This window comes from Anopheles coluzzii, chromosome 3 (assembly GCF_943734685.1).
Source record: "Anopheles coluzzii chromosome 3, AcolN3, whole genome shotgun sequence".
In the NCBI taxonomy this organism is placed as follows: domain Eukaryota; kingdom Metazoa; phylum Arthropoda; class Insecta; order Diptera; family Culicidae; genus Anopheles; species Anopheles coluzzii.
In genome coordinates, this window is record NC_064671.1 from 70,647,345 (window position 1) to 70,671,902 (window position 24,558).

Here is a 24,558-nt window from a genome sequence, read left to right on the forward strand (position 1 = left end):
AAATGATAACTACCATCACATTCCATTTCCACATTTCCCCAGTCAGCAAACATAAATGCCTTGGTTTGTCCCTCAACGTGCGCTCCAAAAATTTACCCGCAAGCTTAATTATTAATCATAACAGCGTCCTTTTCATCGCCTCCACCCCAAACAACACGTAACACAGCCGGCAACGGGACCCAAATTTCGGTGTACAATGTCACACCACCATGCGTGAGCCAACGTGAGTCCAGTCCGCGTATGGTGTGGATGCTCTGCCGTTCCATGTTACGGCCTAATCTTCACCTTCTCAGCAAAAAGATTACAAGGTTTTTTATTTATTTATTCCACGGTGACACGATGACGCACGGCACCAAGAGACCCCACGCAGAATTATGCATTCAGCATCACTATCGAAACGTGATCAGGGTTCATGTGAGTTTATGTGCGTGTGAGTGTGTGTGTGTGTAATTCGCTTTTTTACGACACGTTTGCTTTTCTTTTGATCAGAAAGCAGTCAATTTCCACTCAGCGCTGGCGTAAGATTTCGATACGACCACTGCTCCCAAGCAACAGCAGCAGCAGCAGCAGCAAAAAACCGGCAAAAAGAAAGAGTCGATGACAGACGTAATAAACATTCGAATGGAGTGGACTTTGATGGAGTCAATTTTGTATATAGATTTTGTCTCTTCTTCTGTGACCATGCCGAACAGCGAAACGAGCGCTTGTCAATGCTAATGCTGCTCGTTCGTTTCGTTTGTGCTGTGCTTTTTTGTTGTTGTCGTTTGTAGTTCATAAGCCGCCGTACCCGACATGATTGGATTAGCCGGTGCTGAGTTGGCACGTCCGTTTCGGTAGCACACAATCAGCATACATGCTCTTCGGGACCGGGCTGCTTCACATTAGGGATCAATCAGCGAGGAACGGATGACATTGCTTACAAATGTCATAAAAGTAATAAAACTGTGCCCAGATCATCAAATAAAAATGGACAAGAAAGATAGAGCATCCTTTGCAGTAAAACGGCTCGAACATAACATCGAACTAAACTATTTATATCAAATATTACCGCAAAAATCGAAGCGTCTTCAACCAGGCGACTCATTTATTCACCCAAACATGCATCGTTTAACACGTTTTAACAGATGGCACACGCTACCGAAAACTGTTGCTTCTTCCAGCAAGCTGTATTGAACTAATGTTTAGCAAAAGAAAAGCAAACTTTCCTCCCATCTGGTTGCTCGTACGCTTCGCTCATGCTCCGCTCAGCTTCCGGCCAGCTGCCAACCGTTCAGCGCAAACAACCGACCCGCGTACGGTACGTGTGCTGCAATGGGTTAAGCTCCGCAAAGGTACGTGTCACTTGCGTCTTTCGAGCATACCATATTCGCGATATGAAAGTCAGCTCTTTTATCTTCTGTTTTACTTGCATGCCTGATAAGCCTGTTGCTTTCAGTTTCGTTCAGGTTCGTCTATCTGTTTGATAAACGGGCTGGCGCATGGGGCAAATGGTCACGTGGTAGAAGTATTTCCCCAAATTTGCTAAACGGATCAATGGTACATGCTTTCGTCAAAGATTGTCCTTTGTTTACTTCCTCAATTTCCCGGGGAATCGGGCGAAGAATAGCCCAATGTAAATTTAAACACTGATGGAATGCGCAGGAGAGAAAACAGTTGAATGAGTAATGCTTAAGATTGTACTTTTCTTTGTTGAATGAACAATCATGCTAATAAAGAAACCTTCATTCATGTATTGATACAATTGATTGGATGTTTCATTATTTTCTGGCTTAAAAATACCTTCAAATTGCCTGTCAATCATATATCCTACAAATTGACCGCTAGATTTTCGTTCAACTTCCAATTCCAATTTCCAAAACGCAACCGTACCGTTTGCTAGCACAAAACGCTCACCTCACCAAAAAAAACCTTGCCCTTAAACAGCAAGTTCAAAGTCATCGCGTTATCCAAAGTCCAGCTCAATGGCATGCAAACCCGTTTTCGCTGTCATGAAGAGGAGCGCTCGACAATGAACATGAAATCAAAAGATCTACACTGGCACATACAACCTAAACAACAGAACCGGCAAGTCACCTTCGAACGCCGTAGGGTCGTGTTGCCCCAATGCTAGCACGATAATTCAGTGAAAGCGCTCGAAATAGTTTAAGTTCACCTCTAAATGCAAGGAAGGGGAAACGAACAGGCTTCCATAGCCATACAACATACATGGTTTATGTCCTTGAATTCATTTATGCAACCCAATTCGATGGATAACGATGATTTGACTTTTATTCGATTTGGACCATTCCATTTCTAGCTCCACGGGACGAAATTTCTAACACCCTAAACTCAGTTTCTTTGGCTGTATTTTTGGGTCCGTCCAGCTCAGCTTAATTCAATTGTAATTGAACACATTTCTAAATAGTACGCTAATAGAATGAGTTCTTAATTGAACGCCTACAAATAAAAAATGGCACCCAATCTCATTATCTTCAAAAGGAATAGAATTATCATTTATTTTGGAACTTTCCATCAGACATTCCGTTCTGCCAGTTTATCCGACACGCAAAAGTATTTCAAAGGTGCTGCACATTCTGGTCGGCCCAGCTGTAACCAATGCCTACCTCCGCCACTTCAAATTTACCTTCAAATTCCACTCCCAAATTCCATCCACTCCAACAAGATTAAACACTAATTGAGTTCGTCTGGCCGTGCTTCCGAGTTTCAGCATTTGATTCTCGCGCCTGCAATATTATTTCTTGTTTTAAAACCGATCGAAAGAACGTGATTAAGTTCCGATCTGTCCGTCACATTGCTAAAGTGACGAGTATTTCAGTGCCTTTGAAGTGAATAAATTATTCCAGGTTCTACATTTAGCATGGCACTTTGAAACGTTTAATAATATTTTCACAAACAATTACAAAGCCATCGCTTTTCGATGCCGATAAGAAAATGAGCCGCCATTTAAACTAATATTGAAACTTTTTTCCATCCTATTGTTCACTTCTGTAGCGTGTGTTTCTGTTCCCTTTCTATCTTAATGCTGCTAATCCACGGTGCTTTCGATGGTGTAAAGTTTCCGAAATTCAATTAATATAACACACATTACACCCTCGTACGCCCAGTTCATTTTCACTGCGCTTTTTTCTGTTTTTTTTTCTTTCATTTAAGCTCTCCTGCTCCAACCCGAAATTAGGCGCTCGCCTCCCGCCACTCACCCAAATAACAATGCCAATTTCAACGTTTCTTTGCCGCCAACTGTACACCTCCACTTCGTCGTATTTGTTTTCGAGAACGGCCAAATCGTAATCCCTCCCTTTTTTGCTTCCTAAGACAAAAAAACACCACTTCTTTGTCTGGTATCTGGCTGATTCTGCTGCTTCCAGAAATACACTGGCAACTGCACGACACTCACAGAGACATCCAATGAGCCTTCCCTTTGTACCGGTACATAGCAGCGAAAGTGCTCTACTACGTGTCATAAGCATCCGTCTTGCAGGCAAATGCCGGGACAGCGTTCCTGGTTATTCTGTTCTTTATTTCTTGCACTGTTTCGTGCATTGTGTTCGTGTATGTGTGCTGTCTTTGTTTTATTTTCTACCAGTCTTGTCTTCGATATTCACATCTCTATGTTTGCTTCGGCGGGATGGGTTTGGAAAACATCGATTTTCTTATCATCACCACAGGAACGAAGCAGAGATGTTTTCTTTTCCCGATTGTACCATGACGCTTTTTATGCTTTTAAGAAGAGCTTGAATAATGATCTAGTCAGATTCGAGCGAGTTGCTAACAGTGGAAATAATTTGTCACAACAAAATGTGTTTGTATTTAATTTAGATTTGTTCATTTGTATAAGCTTATGGATGTGTTTACAGCTCAAGCAGCCAAACGCTTCACAAAAAATGACTTAGATTTTCATTAAGGTAAAAATAGACCACCGTTTTTTCCACCGTTTTTATCAAAAAAGTAAACCGTCTCAAATGAACCTTGCGTCCAAATATTCCAAGTCATCGCAAAGTAATTTTAAACTGTATCCTGCCTGCCCACTGACTGCGTGGCTTCAATCACTTTCTTGTAAATACATTTCTCTTGCATACATTTTCCACCATCATGCGTAACAAATCTTACGACATCGAATAAAAAACCCAGTCATTTCTTGCTCCAATTTGCTATCAAATTTGAATCTAATCATGTTTGCTGTAACTATGAGCGACTGTTTACTTTACTACCAGCCCAAATGCGAGTGCGGCTATGTGCGGTGGGCTTGCAGTGAAGCAGTCAAGTCCCAGCAGCTAACCAACCAAGACACATTACTTGGATCATTTAAAATTCAACCAGCAGCAAAAAGTTAGACAGAAAAATGGAACGAAGAGAAAAACAAACAATTGCTATCGATTGTCGTAAAAGATACCATGCGGAGTGGTTCTCCGCTTTGCCCAGGATTGTTCCATGTTGGGGTAAGAGGAAATTTACGATAAATGAAATGACCGTCAATGAAAAGCGTGACTAATCGATTATGAGCTGGAAGATGATGCTTTTTCTCTGCTCACTTTCGTTGCCTTGGTTGCTTCACAAATATTCAAATTATCTTCCCTTGATGATGGTGAGCGAGCACTTCTCCCGTCACGTGTATGAGGTTGGGTTACAAAAGCAAATTGTGAAATTGATATTTCATGCGGCAATGCAGCTCGTTCCATTGCCGTTATGCAAAACGATAAACGAAACACTCTTCTTTGTCATTCTGTTTGTTCTGTAATCTTATTGTATTTCTGTTACTCACTACACTACGGTTTATTCCGAGCACACTTTACTGCTGTTAATTATAGAAATCCAATTATGATTCATTGCTCTTTGCACCATCTTCACCTGGAGGTTGAAAAAGACGCAAATTAAGGTAATTTTCTAACAATGCCGCATTGCTTTTCCACTATTTCCTAGACCTTATTTAATTACCATTCTGACAGCTTTGCGCTACGCTGCGGCCGGCAAACCGTGCCTAATCAATAGTGCACACCGGCATAACGATCCAGCGTCACAGTTATGCAAATGCTTCGCTATTTCGTTAATTTATTGCGTTCCGGAAAGCATTCTAACCCGCTACTTTAACATGTTCTTTATTCTTTTCATCCATGCTAATCAGCTTATTTCCTGTAACCGTATCCTGTCTCCGTAATTTATCAAACGAATTCTCGGAATCTAAGCGAAGCGTGTGGCATTGAACTGTTCCTGAACGCCTCCTGAACTTCCTTAAGCTTCTATTTTCACTATCACACTGACCTTATGGGGACGTAAGTGTCAAGCAACACGCTTTACATGCACGGGATCCCCTTAAGCTGGCCCTTAAGATTCGTATCCGGATTTCTTAAAACCACAAAAACACGGAAAATCCTCCCGCAGCAAATCCATTGCAGCCTTGGCTTCGGAACGGCTTTAACACAATCATTCCGATCCCGTAATCCAGCACTAATTGGATTCTATTTGTGAATATTGTGTAAGTTAAAAGCCAGTTGCTCCTTTTCCAGCCCGGCAAACGCTCGATGGAGACGCCCGGTGGCTGCTGAACGCTGATGGAGCTGCCTGGTCTTTCACGACACAAACATGGGGACGCCAGGTGTCGCACGTAAAATTGAACCTCAAGCGTAAAGAAGCGGAAGAAGAGAGCACAAGGAATGGGTGGATATTCGCACGGAGGGATTAGGATTACCGAACGAGCGGCAAGCAACAAAACGCGTCACACCGACGGGCCCACGGTCCAATGATTAGTATTCAAAGGAGCTTCGAGACGGTGATGATTATTGCAAAGATAACCGACCCCGGTCCTCGGTCCGGTGTATAAGCGTTACCACCGACAACCGGCTGCTTTGCGCCAAACGTACCCACGTGCGCGCCACACATTCCGGAACGTTCCGTGGAATGCGCAAGCCGTCTCGCCCAGTTCCTCCCGCGAGGTAACAAACACCGACCTTCCAAAAGAAAGTTTTCCCCGCGTAGCTCGGCACCGGGAAAGCCCAGAAATGAAGCGAAAAGAAGTATAAAAAAAAACATCAGCAAAACCTTCACCCGGCGTGCTTTTATGTTGCTTTCGGTGCTGCACGACCGACGCTCGGTACGATAAATCGAGATATCCATTCCATCTGTTGCGGTTTCATCGTTAGCCACCGGATGCCATTTTGTCTGTCGACACCGGGTAAAAGACATCCCGGTAAAACGCCCGTTGCCGTGTTTATCTCTTCCCTAGCACAGTTCAAGGACAGGGCCGTGATGCTGTCGGTGACGGTGCGAGAAATGAGACAAGCGTAAGCTGACATCATCTGTATTATGCAACAAGGTCAGGATTTTATTTTATTATCTTCGACGGAAAAGGAAATGCCATTATAAAAGGTCTAAAAATATCCTTTTCATATTAGTTTATGTGATACATCCAAAACTGCTGTTTTATTAATTCACTATAATCTGCTCTAATAACATATTCTCCTCGATTGAAAACTTTTCTCCGCTAATGTTTCGAAATGCACCCATTCTGTTTATCGTAAAGGCACGTCATGTTTACTCACCGGCCAGCACGTGCCAAAACACACGCGCGTGTATCTAGCGAACACACACAAACAAACACACCCGCAAACTGTTTCGATTGCCAGTTCAAGCACTGGCATTTACCTCACACTTTATCATCCTCCTTCCCGCTGCTGCAACCGTCTATTCCCACCGTGTCAGGGTGAAATCAACACGCAAACGATTCGACAGTAACGATGCCTGAACGATGGTATTTTCACCCAAACTTTATCTGCCTCCTGCTCGTTGCCCCTCAATCTCACCAAACGGCGGTTTGATTTACTCACCATCATTATCCGAATCAACGGTACAATAGTCCTACACGAAAAAACGAAATACTCCCAGGTCCAGTCCAGTTGGGCCAGGGGGAGCACCAAATTGTGTCCAACGCAAACCACCAAGCCCACTATTGTTTGGAGTTGTTAAAGGCAAAACTCCCTTCCCTTACTCATCACACTTGGGCCGACACGATTTCAGCAAAAATGTATCAACTATTCATAAGACGCGCTCGCACGGGGGAAAAATGCTCCGTCCTCGATTGCTCGTAGATTATATCTTATTCATTTGATATTATTTCTTAATCATAAATAGACGACTGGCGGGGAGTGGTGGAAGCTTCCGCAGGACCGTGATGTTGTGGGATTTCCCTGTGGCCCGTACGCCCTGCTTGCTGCCATGAATGTCCTCCATCGTCCGAAGTGGGAATCAGAATCACTGGCAGCAAATAATAATGATGGCGGTCTCGATGATGGTCGTGACGACAGGAGCAGCAGCACCAGCAGCAGCAGCAGCAGTAACACTGCTAAGACACTGCCACTGCGTGTATTGTTCTGCGCGGGAGCAAAATGTGAACAAAAGAACACCGGGGGCTTCTGTGAGCTTCGGGGTCTTTTCTTGGAAGCAGCAATTCCCTATCCAGAGGATTCCGCTTTCTTGTATTGTTCAGCTCCGATGCGGTGTTGCTGTGCGATGGTCACCCTCCCGTAGGGCTGCGCTTGGCAGGAATAAAAACGCACACACGTATATAAATCGCTCCCACATACCGACCGGTTGACTGCAGTCGCCTTATATCACTTCAGTCAATATTGACTCGGTCCGGGAGCCAGGAATAGCGGCTGAGCAAACTCCTGGAGGCCTGAAGGCGCACAAGGTTTCGGGGAGCGTCACACAGGTCACCGAGCCCCACTTGCCAAGTCCACCGTATTGATGCACCACGGGCAGAAGCACTTCCCGTCACGAACCAAACCCTCACACGCACATTGTTCTGCCAGTTTAGGGCCAGAGGGCTCGGAGCGATTCACTCCGAGTTCGTATGGCAGTGGCAGTTTTTTCTCTTCTGTGCCCTTTCCATTCTTGTTTTCCCACCCGTTGCCGGGGCAGCTACAAGAGCAAGAGTTTGTTTGACATTAAGAGGTACAAGCCGGGCGAGACACGAGACCGCAACATTATGCTCGTTAATTGTTCGATGCCTGCAGTGGCATCGAGTGGGCTTGTTTCATTTCCGTTGTATTTTTTTTTTTCGCCCTCTTTGAAGCTTGTGTGAAGCCTTCTCTTTGTATTCTCTCTTTTTTCCATTTCAATGCAGTTGTGTGTATCTTGGGGATGAATGTATTTAAATCTCTACCACACTCAAAGCGAAGGCACATTTCACAGTGAAAAGCTTTAAGCCTCTCTCAATCCACCGCCTTTCAATCCACACAAAAGGTGAAGGCACGCCTTCCTCATCATGGAAAAGGGCTTGTTGAGGTTCGCATTTTATCATCAATCATCAAATTATCCCAACCGTGAATGATGAATTAAATTCCTTGAACCGAAACGTGTTCGGGCCTATCGCTTCTCCAGATAGCAAACTGCTAAGCGCAAACGTAAAAGCCATAACCGAAAATTCCACTTAAGTGCTGGAAAATTTTGCACATTAATGTTAAAACTGTTTTTATTTCTGTTTTGAGTCTTTGGGTGCATTTTTTCTTCCATTTCCAAACGGTTCAACAGGTCTCCAATTTATGGTGGAGTGTGAGAAAGACGATCTTATAAACTTTCCTACTGCTGTCATGATTAGACATTTTATTTGAATTGGACTATTTTCTTGAGCTCCAAAACAAACACAAAAAATGAACAATAAAACAAAGTGGAAACAACAAAGTGCTTGCTTGCGTACACTGACCGCGTACGGAATAGATGTCGTAACTATCATTAAGCTATTCAGCACCTCGCGCTAAGAGGCGTTTCCCGCTAAAGCACCACACCTTTGCGCGGCATCTCAAGCCATACAATGCTCTCTGCTACCGCGCCTCGCGCGCAGTATCGATCGATGGTCCCTCTATTATGCTCACGGGTAATGAATATCACGTTGCGCTTAATAAACCGTACACGTTTGTGGCATAAATTCAATTAAAGCGCTACGGCACCGAGACCGCGCGCGCGGGCGAGCGAGACCGACCCAAAACCGACCACCATTAAAAGGTACAATCTTCGCGCCGTAGGTGAAACCATTGCGCCACTATTCGCAAATGGCCGTGACAATGGCTCCCCATCCCTACCTTCACAAACGGAAGGAACATTCCATCCCTCGTGCAACGCCCCCACTACAGCTACAGCATACGGCGAAGAAAATGTGCCGACGCAAAAGTGTGAACCGAACCACGTTTTGCGGCCGAATTCGTACGACTTCGCTTACACACACACACACACACGCACACACACGCTCCGCCAGCACGTTACGTCGTTGCACATTATTGGCATGTTCTTAATTACCCCTGCGTTGATGCTGATGACGGGGGCACGTGGGCCCTGCGTCGGTTCTCACGGGCAAGGCCAAGACACGACGACAGCCTCCCAAGGCAACATAACAACCAAACAAGGGGCAGTAACAGCTGTGTTGATGATGGAGCGGTGGCAGTGTGGCTGAAGGTTTCTGTATGTGTGGCTATCATCTTCAGCTGTGTGTGCGGTCGGTAATTACAACTATGTGAGCATATTCTGTACAATTATCCTTAATCCTGCTCGGATGTGTAGCACTCGAGTAGCCGGTCGGGAAGGACAACCATTTGGCAACGGTTTCGTTGGTGGATGGGATGCTTCTATTACAAGCCTCATGTTTGGAATTTATTTGCTTCTCTTGCTTGCTCGGTATGTCAGAAAAGTTGCTTGGTTCAGCTTATTAATTACATACGTATTTATACGTCATCATAAGGCATTCACTTAGTCAAACAAATTTCACTGCAATCTTCTAGTTTAAGGTTCATGCATCGAAAAAGATTAATATGAGTTTCAGAGATTGCTCTTAAATGCTGCTTCTAAATCTTAACTTTTAGATAGTTTGGTAAAAAAAATTTATCCATTGTAAAAATCATCGTAAATTTTACCAAGTACTCCACCTGATTTATGATAACTTTTAACATCTACTAGCCAGTACTCTTGATATAATTTAATTAATTTTAATAATAAAAAATAAAGAGTTAGCTTAACCTAATCGGCATCGTAAAAGCGTCGCCGTAAATACTCTTTCGGGCGATGTAAATCCTAAATTGAGTTCTGTGATTTCTATTCAAGCCTTGTAAAAGAATGAATCGGGCATGTAACAATGAAAATAGCCTAAAGGGATTTTTTGGTAGCAAAAATCTTGGTGGCAAAATTCTTGGTCGCAAAAGTCTTGGACACAAAATTCGTGGTCGCAAAATTCTTGGTCGTCAAAGTCTTGGTCGCAATATTCTAGGTCGCAAAATGCTAGGTCGTAAAGTTCTTGGTCGCAAAATGCTTAGTTGAAAAGTTCTTGGTCTCATAGTCCTTGTTCGCAAAATACTTGGTCGCAAATGCTTGGTCGCAAAATTCTTGCTTGAAAAATGCTTGGTCGTAAAGTTCTTTGTCACAAATCCTTGGTCACAAAATTCTTGGTCGCAAAGTTCTTGGTCGTCAAAGTCTTGCTCTCAAAGTTCTTGGTCGCAAAATGCTTGGTCGCAAAATGCTTCGTCGCAAATGCTTGGTCGCAAAATTCTTGGATACAAAATGCTTGGTCGTAAAGTTCTTGATCGTACTTGGTCGTCAAACGCTTCATCGCAAATTTCTTGGTGGCAAAAGTCTTGGTCGCAAAAACCTTCGAATCTAAAGTCTTAGTCGTAAAATTCTAGCTTGCAAAATGCTTGGACGTAATGTCCTAGGTAGCAAAATTCTTGATCGCAAAAGTCTTGGTCCTTGGTCGCAAAAATGCTTGGTCGTAAAGTTCTTGGTCGAAAATTTCATGTTCTCAAAAATCTTGGTCACAAATTTCATGGTCTCAAAAATCTTGGTCGCAAAAATCTTAGATGCTAAAGTCTTGGTCACAAAATTCTTGCTTGCAAAATGATAAATTTAGTAAATTTTGTAGTAAATTATCTGATCACAAAATTCTTGGTCAAAAAGTTCTTGATCGCAAAGTTCTTGGCCGCAAAATTTCTAGTAGCAAAACTGGCAAAAGCTTCATCTTTATCCATTTATATCTAATTTATTTAGATTTTTCATATAAATCGAACAATTAATCTGATAAAGCTTACCGCAAAACATTCAATTACCTTAATAAGTTAAAGAAATTTCTGGCTTACGACTTTGCAAAACCATTATACGCTAATACTGCTCGAAACATCAATTCCAACTAGTTACCGGCAGTTGAGCAAAACTAAATTCAGTTGTTAGAATTTAATTAACAAACAGTCTGTATAAGCTCAACAATCACGCTAATCAGCACAACAACAAGCCAGCGTACCTTGCTCATATCTCACAAGGTACTCGCCTGAAGCCGCATCCTGCCTGAAGTCACCCCTGTTCCGCTTAACAAATTAAACCGCTATTTTCACCCCCAAAACCCTGCATGCCAAATTGCAACATAGCTAAATATATGTTCCCATTCCGATTCCCCAAGCTTCCGAGAAGAAAAGTTTTCCACCCACACCGCCACAGCGTTATTCTTACAGCGCGACAAAAAGGTGGGAAAGGATGAAGGGGCGAACAAAACACTTCCTGACAGTGGCAGGAAATACCCTCGAGGACCGTGTGCGCGCGCGTGAGTGTTTCATTTAGAAGCTTTCTGGTAGCGAAAGCCACGTTGGGGCTGCTGGAAACGAGATTACCCCCGGCAGCACTGTACCGGGGAACTGGGCCAGCAAAAGGACTAATGGGTTGGCATGGAACACCACTTCTTCAACTGCTTGCCAACCAGTCGCAACCAGCCAGTATTCCACAGTTTCTATTTTCATGTGCTCTAGCTCGTCTCTTGAGCTCGCAGTGTGTCAGGTGGAAACGATGGCTTTGAAATAGCAGCTACAGTGGGAAGCTGCTACACCCAGGTGCGCTGTGGGAATGTTCTTCAAGTGACTGCCGTGGCGTGGGAGGTGGGCTTTGGCCCGCTTTGTAGTGTCATGGTGTGATTTTCACTCGGTGCCATGTTTTTGTTTTTATCTTTTCGAGAAGGTGCGAAAGAGACTGCGAATAAGAAAGCGATACAGGAAAGCGAAGAGCTAGTGCACCTAGGCAAAAGGAAGGCTGGCAAGATAGCCCACAAGCGTTTTACTCAACCGAAAGACGAGCAGCAGGTGCACGGACTAGAGGCCAAGGAAGCTTATATTTTTGTACAGCTGGATGTTTTCACTGGCCAACTTTTAGAGCTGTACACGCGTGTAGGAAAAAGCCACAAGCACACACACACACGCGAACATCAGCACAAATATACACACGCAGATACACACACACACACACAGCTAGCTAGCGATAAGGCAATGGTCGGCTTCGCACGACCAAAGATACACACTTTTGATTGCGATCGCCTGTGCACGGAGCTGTTGCTGCTGCTTCGCCGACGGATGCCCGTGTCACCGCTGCCACCGGGGGCCGGCCCGCCCCGGCCCATCCCACCGGAAGTGGCGGCCGAGGCCATCGCTTCCGCTCCCCGGTTGCGGTCCACATCAAAGGAAGCACTTTTGCGGCGACTTTCAGCGCCGATTTTACCGGACCCGGACGCGCCCAGCCCAGCCCCGCTGCTGCCGGCGCACGATTTCGAGCGATCTACCCGAGGTCCGGTAGCACCACCCGAGGCGGCCATCCGTCGGCCGATATCATAGCTGGCACCAACGCTCGCACTACGCTCGAAGCAGCTCTTATCGTTCATTTTTCACTCGCGGTTTGATTTCACGGGGCTTGCTCACGCCTGCTTACGGGGTTTTTCACGCTGCTAAGGAGCTCCAGATTTCCACCATCAGCTTTTGCTTCAAATTCCGAACACTTACTACTGGCACGCACATGCACGCATTTGACCAAGCAAAAAGGGTGGCACCCTAGAAATTCACACTCACGATTCAAACACAAACACAACACTCTTTTCTTTCCAACTGCCCAACGACTGTTCCCCTTTGCTGCTGGGACACCGAGCAGGTCGCCCTGACAGGAACACGGTTAACCAAGAAATCTCACCCCCAAGGAGCACACACTACAACACTACAGCAATAATCTCACTACAAAATCAGGTGCGGAGAAAACCACTTCTGTTCAACTTTCTGTCCACAAAAGCTTGGCACAACTTTGCGACAGCAAACAGTGCCCAACTCCTTCGTTCGCTCCTCATTCTTCCAGACGTTCCTCGTACCGCTGTGTCGACTACTGTATCTGACTTCCGGGTGAGCTATTTTCTCCCCTTCCCTTATCAGTGTACCTTCCATTCTTTGTCACCTTTTTCTCTCTACTTCACCTACTTGCCATGGATAAACTTTCCATTTTTCATTCCCCAAACGTTTTTCTTTCTTTCTCTATTCATGGTCTTGACGTACAATGCACTTCCCGGCACTCTGACAAGAGCTTGGGGACGAAACTTTAGGCCCCAAAAGCCCCATTCTGGGGAACGGTAATGGGACACAGTTTGCACGTTTGAAATGCGAGATAAACACTGCGTACTGTAGGTGTTTCGCCTCGTATTGCCGACTGCAGCAATGCCCCGTGGAGAATGCTTGAACTTTTGTTCGCAAACTCGGGCGACATTTTCATGCGAGTGTGCTAATGTCACAGAAGCTGGTTTGGTGCGATAGAAATCATGAGGAGCAAATCATTGAAACCATTGGGAATAAATAAACTGAATAATTCTTCAATTGACTACAATTAAAGCCTCACATTTTACCAGGAAAAAGGTTGTATAAAGTTTATCATTCAAACTAATTGATCATCTCTTCGCGTCATTGAATCTGTTGGACCATGAATCCATCTTCCATTCACAGATTCAATGATCAGCGTAAACGCTTCACCAATTTTATGAATTGCCTAATCCCAAATCACATCCGCTGTCCGGCTCTGTGAGCTTGGGACAAAAATAAAACCAAATCCTCCCCGTCGTCACGACACATTCAATGACAACACCGAAACATTCCCTGCATTCCTAGCTTTGTCAAATTGCTTCCTCTGACGCCCCCTTCGCTATCATTTGGAGGATGTAACCGTTAGTTCCAATTTACAGAACCCAATGGCTGAACGCTCCCCGACATCCTCGACAGCTTCTTCCGATCGACATTCATCATTAGGGCAATTTATTTAACATCCATCGCGCTAAACTCCTCACGACCAACTTCCTTGCAAGGAAATGTAAGTACAAGCCATTTTTTGAAGTAAAAAAATAAAGAGAGAGAGAGAGAGAGAGAAAGGGAGAGAGAGAAAGCCTCCGCGAAAAAGGCGCTTGGATTTATGGTTTAGCGTGTGCCCCCTTCGCTTCGGGCTTGCCACACCAATTTAAAGGGCATTAATCTTCGGCTCGTTATCGCCACCCCGGCACGCCGTACAACACACACACACACACACACACACACACACACACACACACACACACACACACACACACACACGTAGAGGGGCTCGATCAGCTTCCATCGATTATTTATGTATCGACCTGCCGCTGCTTTTCGAGAACGCTTACGTATTTATGAATAGCGGGCAATAGAGCCGGCAACACAGACACACGAAACCACACAGTGGTGACCTCATAAACGCTCCTTCTCTATCTCTACCACCTAGCACGATATGCTCCAAAAAGGGGGGAAGAGGGCTCTGTTATCCTATCATCAATTCGTGTTTTAGCCGCATTCTTCCACGCTCTAACCGCTCTGCCCGTGTATTGAAATGCCTCCGAGCCTATCAATCGCAGCTTTGTTTCCACCACCACTTTCCTTCTACACGTAAACCCCTTTTGCTTTTACCTGATTTTTTGAACCACCGCCAATAACCCAACACTAAAGGACGCACAGCTATGGCGATTGGGGATGAAGAGGATGAAAAACATAGCCACAAAAAAGAAAAATAAAACAGAACTGTACTTCCGAACACGTCCACCAACACACAAGCTCTCTATACACGACTATTGTTGATGACGATGATGATGGTGATGATGATGATGGATGGGGGATGATGGAGACTTTTCCCCCCCAAAAAAAACAAAAACACCGGCCTATGTATTGGTGCAAAGAATGAGAACCACAAAAGAAAAGTCTCAAAGTGCCTCGCTCTTCTCGGATTAATCGACGTGCAAAACAGTGGTGTGGAAGAGAAGCGGGAAAAATGGGCTTACACCCGTCCGGCCCGCACAGCACAGCACACAGTGGTTTAGGAGCGGGAAAAGTGTCACACACAAAACACTCCGTGCCGTACGTACGGGTCCAGGTCCAACACATTCACGGCGCGAAAGTAATGCTCAGGCGGGAAGGTGGATGGGAAGTAAAAAGGGATTTGAATTTCCATGAATTGTTCGCGAGCTGTAATGGCCATTAGGAATGAAAATCCTTGTTGGTGGTTGTACTGCAATAAATACAGCAGTATTTTCATATCACTAAAAGTCCCTTTTCCCTTATCACTTTCAACCAATAGGCTTACGGGACTTGATTTGAAGCAGATTTTCCCTCATTTCTTACACTAATTAAAAATCAAAACAACGCTAAAAACGGCACACCAAAGGAAAACACCGGCGTTTTCTTGACCACTTTTCCAATCAAAACATAACCGCAACATATGGGAAAAGTGTAAAAGCGCTTCAGAGCCTTAAATGAATTAGAAACACAAATTTTCCTTTCCAAAGCACAGAAACGCCACGCTATCGACGTCTTGTAAGCGATATCGTATCCTCCACAAATCCAAACCCATCTCTCACAGAGTCACACACACACACACATACAAACACGACCAAAGCACAAATCTCCAAACCAAATCTCGCGCCCGAACCAGGCGCAACAGCACGCAACGGTCACAATGTATTAAACCACTTGTGTATTGGGGCGGTGTTTGCTGCTGGCCTGATTTTGTTTGGTGGATTGGTTTTTTTTTTTTGGTTGTCTTCTCCTTGTTGCTGTTGCTACCTTTCTTCACTACCATTGATTTGAGGCCCACGGCACGAGCCTAGGCACCCAGCAAGCGCGCAACGGGCGACGGGCTGAGAGCAACTGGGGAACCCGTACCGTGAGCGCACGAGCCTAGTCGTCCGTTTCGTGAGAATGTGCTCGAGTGTTCAACTTCACGTGATCTGACAACACACAACAGACGTGTGACGTACGAACAGGGTTTTTACTCCTGCTTCAAGCTTTGATACCACACACTCACACACACACACACACACCACACACTTTTCTTGTTAACAGAAAGAGAGAGAGAGGACACGAAAAGCCCAGAAAACACCGCATCACTTACTGGGAAGTTGGGGTGCGCGTTGGAGTTTTTCTTTCTTCACGTTTCGCTAGCTTAGTCGCCGATTAATCCAAAAACTGCAGGTGACTTCACTGTTTCACCACCATCAGAAGAACTGCACTGTCCACGCTGTGCGTCCCACCAAACAAAAAAAAACCCGCTCCAGAATCACCACCAACTGCTGGGGATCCCCGTTCGGGAGGCTAGCTGATAGCGAATGTGTGGCGCGGCTATCATGCCAACGGCGGGCGTTCTTTCCACGATGGGTTGGGGGGAGAGTGTTGGTTGGTTGGTTTCTTTGCAAGCGATGCGAACGGAAGACGATATGCAACTGAACCCCGAGCCACCGAGCAATGTATCCCGCAGCCGTTGGAGCACCAGCAGCAGCAGCAGCAGCAGCAACAGCCACAGTCACTCACCGAAAAGCGTGCGCTACACGCACACCAGGAAACAACGGTGAACGCGTGTGGAAAAAAACTGGAACAGTACGGTGGGAGGACCTTGTCCCATCCAAACACCCACACACTGGCAAACTGCTCATCCGAGAACGGTCAAACAGTTTCCCGCGAACGGCCGCGTGCAAGCTAAAATGGGGAACTCATTTGTTTTTATACCTTAGCCTTTCACTATGGCTTGGGGCTACATTCTGGAGCAGTGGTAGCGTGGCGGCATTCGTTATGGACAAAATTTTGCATAAAACAAATTCATGAAAATTGTCTCTTATATTATTCGAACAGGATTTTGTTGGAGTAATACTCATTTGATGTTCAAAAGAAGCTTAAGGATATTAAACAATAATTTTCTACATTATATCGCTCCAAGTTTAAGGAACTCATTAATGAGGAATACTAAATACCTTTTCACATTTTATGATAATTTAGCTTCAATTATTCATTACTTTAAAATTCATATAACCTCTCCCTTAAATCTCAGGCCCCAACAAACCATCCTTTCCAACGAACTATACATTCAAGGACCCGTTCTTCTCCCCCAACCCAAACTTCTCCCGGTGCTGGAGTTCTAAAATTAAACTCGTTCACACGCAGACACATTTACAGCCCCCAAATCGACTTATCATCATCGTCAGACGTCCCGAGCCTACAAATCCTCACGCGGAAAACCCCATTTCTTCTTCCCTCTTTTTGTTCCCTTATGCCTCTCTTTCCTCTCACTCACACACACATGCAAGCGTGGGATTTGATGTGATAAGGACGCCTCGCTCTCTCTCTCTCTCTGTACAACAATCGGCCCACGAGGTCGGGTACTAATTTTAGCTCCCCAGGCTTAAGCTGTAGTGGTGTGATGCTAGAGAAACCAAGACACACACCCACACACCCAACGGTACAGCTGTGTGAGAAAAAAGCTAGAACAACTATAACGCACCTAATGCTCACACACACCACAGCAAAGGAAGGACGAACCTTGATCGTGAACTTTTTGCCACTCAAAAAAGCACTCACCAGCACGGTTGTGTGCGTGACACAGCCCGCCCGCCCGTTGAGTGCCGTGTGCTCGTGTGGGTGTGGGCATCCCATGAGTGGGGTAGGGGCAAGGGGTTTGAGGCTATCCCGATTCAATGATTTGTTGTGATGTGCACAAGGATAACACAACAATCCGTGCGCATGTCGCGTGGAATCGTTTCCCCAGGAATTTGAGCACCGTTCGCACACGCACAGCTTCAGCAGGAGCTTTCCGCTCTCCTGAGCGTAGCGCTAGTACTTCGCTGGTTTCATCTGCAAAAGTGACACGAGAAGCAGCCCCTTTCGCGCTTTCGTCTGTTTCTCCTTTTCCTCTGGGACAACCTTCCTCAACGCGGATTTCGGTTAGGCCTCAGAGCCACCAATACACTCTCAGAATTCGGCATGTATGTGTGTGTGCAAGGGAAAAGGCTTGCTTTAGAGCAAACTGAATGAAACATAAAAATAGCCCGCACTATCAACGCATCTAGGCACGATGCGCCAATGCATCGGTGACGTAGGCAACCGTTGCTACCAACGTCATCAGGCGTCACAAGCAATGAGCAATAAAAAAGATTGAGCTCTCCCACACCAACACACACACACACACTCAGACAAACCACAAGCTGGAAAACATCAGCCGAAACAGCACTGTGCAACCACAATTGCAACCGATGGCAACCATTGGAAACGGACGCATTGCACATTTCTCCTGTCTTTTTTCTATTTCCAGCGCACGACAGAGGGGTGGCAGTTGGGTGGTGAGGTTCGGTAAAACGGCATGATATGTATGAATGTGTTTTTTGTTTTGTACGCCTGCTGACAGCGAACGATGCATCTTCCCGGAGATGCCGAGACTGTGCCGGCCGTCTCACGGTCAATTTCACCGTTATGCTATTTGAGTTGCATCTGTGCAGCGAGCCGGATAGAACAGGGGGGCATGGAAATGGAAATTGGGGTGGGTTTGGAGGGAAGGGAAAAGCCATAAAAATGAAAATAAAACAACATTGCATCGTACAAGGAAAAATTCAATCTAGCTGGTACTACTACTAAATAGCGACCGAGCGCCATTCGTGCTGCTTGTGCACTTTACACAAAGGGGAATACATTCCAGACTTTTAGGGGGAGGGGGTGAGTGATTTTGGGGAAATTGAAACAGCTACAAAGCGTAACAAATAGAGCTAGACTCGTATGGTGTTATGCTTTGAAATAGTTTTCAGATTGGGATTTTTAGTACAAAGTATATTGTGATTTAGTACAACGAGCTGGGTCAAGTGGTCTTAAGTATTTTTTCGATTTTTACTATGTTATTGACTATGTAGACATAAATCAAGTCGTCGATTTCAAGCTTTTATTGTCAATTTACAGGGGTTTTGAAGAAGTTTCAAGAACAAACGTTCATAACCATCCTGCTCCTGTGTATGTATGACGTTGTTTATTGTTGTATTTGATATTCTCAGGAGGTAAAAGGATAATTTGTATATTTTATGTCTAACACCAATTCATTTAAATATACTAAGAATAGATATAGAGTTTGCTTTATATCTATTGAGTACCAATTATCAGTTAATGCTTAATTACAGATATGTTTACAACGGATTGTGAAGATATAAATTGAAATGTTCTCCATCAAAGATAAAGCCCGCATCATTAAGCTGACGTGACAATCTCTGCTTTCTTACCGAAATCATTCTTATTCTTATTCTTATTATTCTTATTCTTACCGAAACCCTCCCCTCTTACAAAAAAAACAGCAAACCAATTGCCTTTTCGCACCCCGGGGTCCACTGCAACAAGTTTCTACACACATTGTACACGCTGACTCCATTACACCCCATTACGCCGTCCCGTTTATTGCTTGTGGATTTCTTTCAACAAAAACGCAAAACACAAATATCGTTTCATTTCCATCCAGCATTTCTACAACCCCATCGACAAACACACACACGCACGCACGTACACTTTCAGTCCATTAACCCGTACTCTTCATTGCCTCGCGTGGCCCCAGAAGGCCCATGTCCCATGGAAGGCCGTGGAAAGTCCAAGGCGGTCGGAGTTCTGTCCTTCCCTCGAGTTGTAGGAAAGAGGGGGGCGAAACAAGGAACAGGGCTATGGCAAAGCGTGGGTCCCATTAGTCCAGCCCGGCAATCGATCAGTCGAACGGGTAGGTACAAAAACACTCCCCCCACTTGCCGTAACATCTAAACCCCTTCTCGTGTGTGGTCGTCTACATTGCTCGGGTGGAGTTTACCTTACCCTGCACGGTACAGTGCTAGCCAGCAGTCCAGCACAGGGCGAGGGCATCGGCGAGGGCTGGGCGAAATAAAAACAAAACCCCCAGACCTCCCCCCGCACAGTAATGCGATACGTGATACGCGCGCTAGCACCACCCTGCGGGTGTTTGATTTGACGTCCAACGGTAGCCGGAAGGTAAATGTTCCCGTTTCGCTCCAGCCAGTAGAGCTGGTGGTGATGGTGGCGGTGTAATCGTGCAATGCAACACGTTGCCCTGCTCCTGCTAAACGACACAAACTCACACACGCTACACATTTATTTTTTTTGTTTTGTTTTTGGAATTGCTAGGGAAAAACTTTTGCGATTCCTTTGCCGCATGACTCCAATGCATGAATTTAACTTTTGTCCCTCACGAGTTGTTCCATTTTTCTTACCAAAAGTTCCTAAATCAATCAAATACTAGCCCCCAAAACGGTATCACACACACAGGCACACACAGTATTAGTAAACTGCTTTACTGCTTCCCTTGGGCGACCCAAATATCGCTTAAACATATTCGCGATTTTTATTGCCCACTTGAGAGAGAAAGAGGAATGGGAGGCGCTGCGGCCGAAGTGTTACCAATACTTTCCCTTCCAGGCTCTAGCTCGATCATTTGCATGTTGAGCCTTGTTTGGGGCTGAAATGTCATAAAATCGGTACCGACTCGCGCGGCATCGCGGATGTATGGAACTGCCCCACAGGAGTACCTAGGCCCACAGTGGAACCATAATATTAAACTCTCACGAATGTTGCGTGCATCTGCGTTCGTGGAAAATCAGTGCCTTCACTTTAGGATGTGAAGTAGCAAGAGGAGAGCACTGGTATGGATAGGAGGCTTTAATTTTAATACACAACCACCACGTGAGCATGATTGGAAATGTGGTTTTGGGGATATTAAATATTCCTGAACTTTTGGCGTTGGAACGATTCTACCGCCAATAAGCGTCACCTGGTGTGCGGTTAGTGTAACTGTCCATTGCAGTTCTTACGTTATTTGCCTTAAAGTTGTACTCCAAAATAAAGTTATCAATTCGATAGTCTTCTTTTGCGACAAAAGGATTCAACTGTTCCGGTAGGTTCCTAAGTACTGATGTACTTATTAAGCCTTGTTAGACATAATATCGAAATGTTATCTCCCGACACAGCCAGCCATGTTCAACCTTCATTATTTCATGCAATATTAAACCCAATCATACTAATTTCTACCGATCAGCACCACAACACTTTAATACACGCATTCCAACCCTCCCAAGAAGCGGCCTTAGATCTCCAAAAACCTTAACTTTGAACCTTAATTGAATCGGCTCCCCTCCCGCAACGAAATAATCTTAATTCCTAATTGCCATCCCAACTGTTCTTCGTCGTACGTACGTATGTGTCACGGCGCCCAAACTTTACCTTCACTTTTCGGAAACCTTTCCCGAATTAAATTCCGTACCATTTTCATTAAGCAACAAACTTTTTAGCCTTTTGCAGCAGGTAAGCTCATTTACGGAGCCAAACGCTTTAACAAACTTTCCCAAGCCCAAATCGTACAATCTCATCATGAGCTTAGTGGCATGACCGAGCGCCATAAATTGGGGTTTGGGATTGGAGCTGCCCGCGAACCGGATTAGTCCTGCCAAATTCACACCGATTCTCCGACGCTCCCCGCCCAAGGTTCATCATTATCGCAAATCGTATCATTCACTGGTCCGTGTCATGCAATTCCAATTCTTCGCCCGACTAAACTTCCTTTGCTGGAAGGTCAGGGAATTGGAAAGAGCTTCACTTGGACTGCGACACACACACACACGCATACTCACACGGTAATCGAGTTAGAGGTTGTACTCTTTTGCTCCAGTTTAATGACGTACCGGCGGTACATGGAGCCATATCTGGAGCTTCCCACGGAAAGTGACGAAACTTTAAGATTGAAGCGTAACGAACAACCGCAAATAGATAACAAACACAGCGTCGGCGTTCTATTTTGACAGCCGGTATCTTCTCGCCCTTGCTCACATTCGCAGCTCCAACGCTTTGTTTGGCCTAGGAAGGAGTAAAAATAGAACCCAATATTCCAGCTCTGTCTATGTGTAGGACGGAGCAGGTACTCCAGCGAAAGCTTCCAACCAAAAAACCTTGGTACGGAAGTGCCCTGTAATGGTGTTTGTAACCGATGTCAACCGTGTCACACACACACACACACACACGACAAGTGATGATGGTGACCCTTCCGTGGAAATTGACAGGCCTATCCGGTGCGGTGCAACAGTTTGATGCGAGAGGCGCATGTCTTCCTCGAAGCCTACGGTAGCCCTATCTTCTTTTGCTTACTTGTACACCAACAAGCTCTCTCTTTCTCTTTCTCTCTCTCTCTCATTTTTACAAGAATTTGTGACTCTCTTTGTTTGTAACCTTCTGATAAGAGTAAGAAGCTACCTTCAGCAACAGTGTATGATATATCAGGGTGGTTTAAAATACAAGTTTCGCTTATCTTTTTTAAAACATTTGATTCTAGGAGCTTTCTAAACTGAGTTTCGTTTCTTTCAAGAAGACATTGTTAAATTGTCAAGAGGATAGTTAATAAAATAATTGGAAATTTAATCCCTTCTTTAGAGTAACATACAGCATAATGAGCAAAGTCTTCCTTCATCCATTCCATTTTAATCGGCTTACTGTATTGGGGCCACCGAACCAAAGTTTACACGCGGCACGAGTTTGTATTTTTCTCCCCATTTCCCCCTTTTCATGGAAAGCAATAAGCATTCCCAGACGCCACCCCAGCCAGCCACTGTCGCACTGCCAACAAAATCCAATCAATCGTATTGACAACGTACTGATGGAAGACAAATATTTTGACTGCCAAATTTGCTTACCACGGCCTTTCTGCCTCCCCGACCTTACTTCGAACTGTGTTTCGCGCGTTGAAAAGTCACGCTGACGTTGTTGTTTTAGCGAAAAACGCATGCCATCGATGTTGCCCAGGAAGTGAACCGGTGCAGTCTTTTTTTTTTTTGGGAGGAGAGTACATACAGAAAACAAACATAAACATTCCCAGACGGTGTGGATTAAATGGTACTTTGGGGGGAGGGTACGGAGTCTTCTAAGAGTTTTGAGGGAAAACTTGAGGAACAACATATTGATACAGTCACTCCATCACCATCTGGGAAGACATTTTCAATTCCACTAGACAACATACAGCTTGTCATTGCCGATGCATTGAGCAAACCGTAAGAACGCAACAAGAGTGTCCATTTGTTTGCTGTGTCTCTGAAAAAAACAATGCAACCCCTTCATTGATCGTGCATTTGTTCGGCTACGGATTGATTACATCCATCATGCATCATATGCAAGTAACTCAGCCCGCCCGTCTCGGCAACGTCCCTCGGCACTTGTCTTCGCTAATTGGACAGCGGCGTCATAAATCTCCGCCAAAAACTGCAGCGCGAGTGCGTTCGGCCGCGCCTTATTGTTCGGCCGCGCAAGCAAACAGCAGCTTGACGGATTGGCGACACTCGCCGATGCCATTATTCATCGCCCGTCTGCGAGCTGCGTTGACGGACGGTACGCCACGGTACTATCGTGGTGTTCTTCCTGCCACACTCACTCTCCCTCCCTCTTTTATTTCTTAAGTGTCTGACGTGGGACAGCCGCATAAAACATAAAAACACACGCGCGACGAATCAACTATTCTATTCTTATACGCTTCTTTGCTTCTGGGGCACTTTGGCGTCCCCGTCTGGGAGCAGTTGTTGGTTGTATTGAGGGAGAGAGGCTAGGCTTTCCTTCAACGGACCATCATGTCATATTCTCCAGGCGTTGGCTTAAAAGGTTACCCTTTCTCAGAAACATGACATTAAATACTGTGTAATTGGTTTTATTTCCTTCTCAATACAACGTTTGATTAAACTGCAAAGTAATTGTACAGTAAAGGGCCAGATAATAGCTGCCAACTTCCAACCTTCATCTTCTTAAAAGTCAAAGTTTGCCCCCATACGCCTCAAGCATTGCACAAATAGTTTACCAGTAGGAAGCAACGGAAGAGAAAAGAAAAGTCCTACCAAACAATATCAACATTTTCCACATTCTCCGGTGCAAAAGTTGCTTCCGGTGCCCGATGTATCCGGGAAAGCACCGACACACACACCCACACACCCACCGCTTCCTTGGCCAGATGCCACACACCGGCACGGCTTTCGCTGCAATCGGCTGCAAACGATCGTTTTATCATCGACCTGACAGTTCGACGATTGTTTATCGCACGAACAAACGGAAACTTCACACCATTTTTTGCACACTTCCTCGCCGTACCCGCCGTCGTCCGCTTCATCTTGCCACCCTGCAAACCTGTCCCCTGTCCTTTTCTTCCCTTCCCCCCTTCTCTACCGACACGACTTTTATCGACTTTTCACAAATTCTCTGCTCCACACGTCGGTGACACCCGACGCGATACACTTCTCTGGCGCTGGCTCGCGCACCGGCCCAACCCAAACCGACGTCTGTTCACTGTCGACTATACTATAAATAAACTTTTCGCTTTTAATAATTATTGTCTGCCGCCGCGGGACGCCCGACTGGCGAGTCTAACTTTAGTCCGTACACAAGCACACACACAACTGTGTGTGTGTGTGTCCCC

The 24,558-nt window shown here is 45.3% G+C and overlaps 1 protein-coding gene across 6 annotated transcripts in view; it reads right to left on the bottom strand.

The window, feature by feature from the left end:
• Positions 1 to 24,558, bottom strand: part of LOC120955635 (alpha-catulin) — a 72,880-nt gene that overhangs the window by 45,490 nt on the left and 2,832 nt on the right. For 2 of the 6 annotated variants that reach the window (XM_040376679.2, XM_049610356.1), the window contains exon 1: positions 12,311 to 15,855. The exons of 1 other annotated variant lie outside the window; for it this stretch is intronic. In XM_040376679.2, the coding sequence (XP_040232613.2) occupies positions 12,311 to 12,667 (357 nt within the window). In that variant the 5' untranslated portion in view covers positions 12,668 to 15,855. Of the gene's footprint in view, positions 1 to 12,310; positions 15,856 to 15,881; positions 16,127 to 16,209; positions 16,828 to 24,558 lie in introns of those variants that run through there. 3 more of the 6 variants (XM_049610359.1, XM_049610360.1, XM_049610357.1) reach the window with 3 other exon arrangements.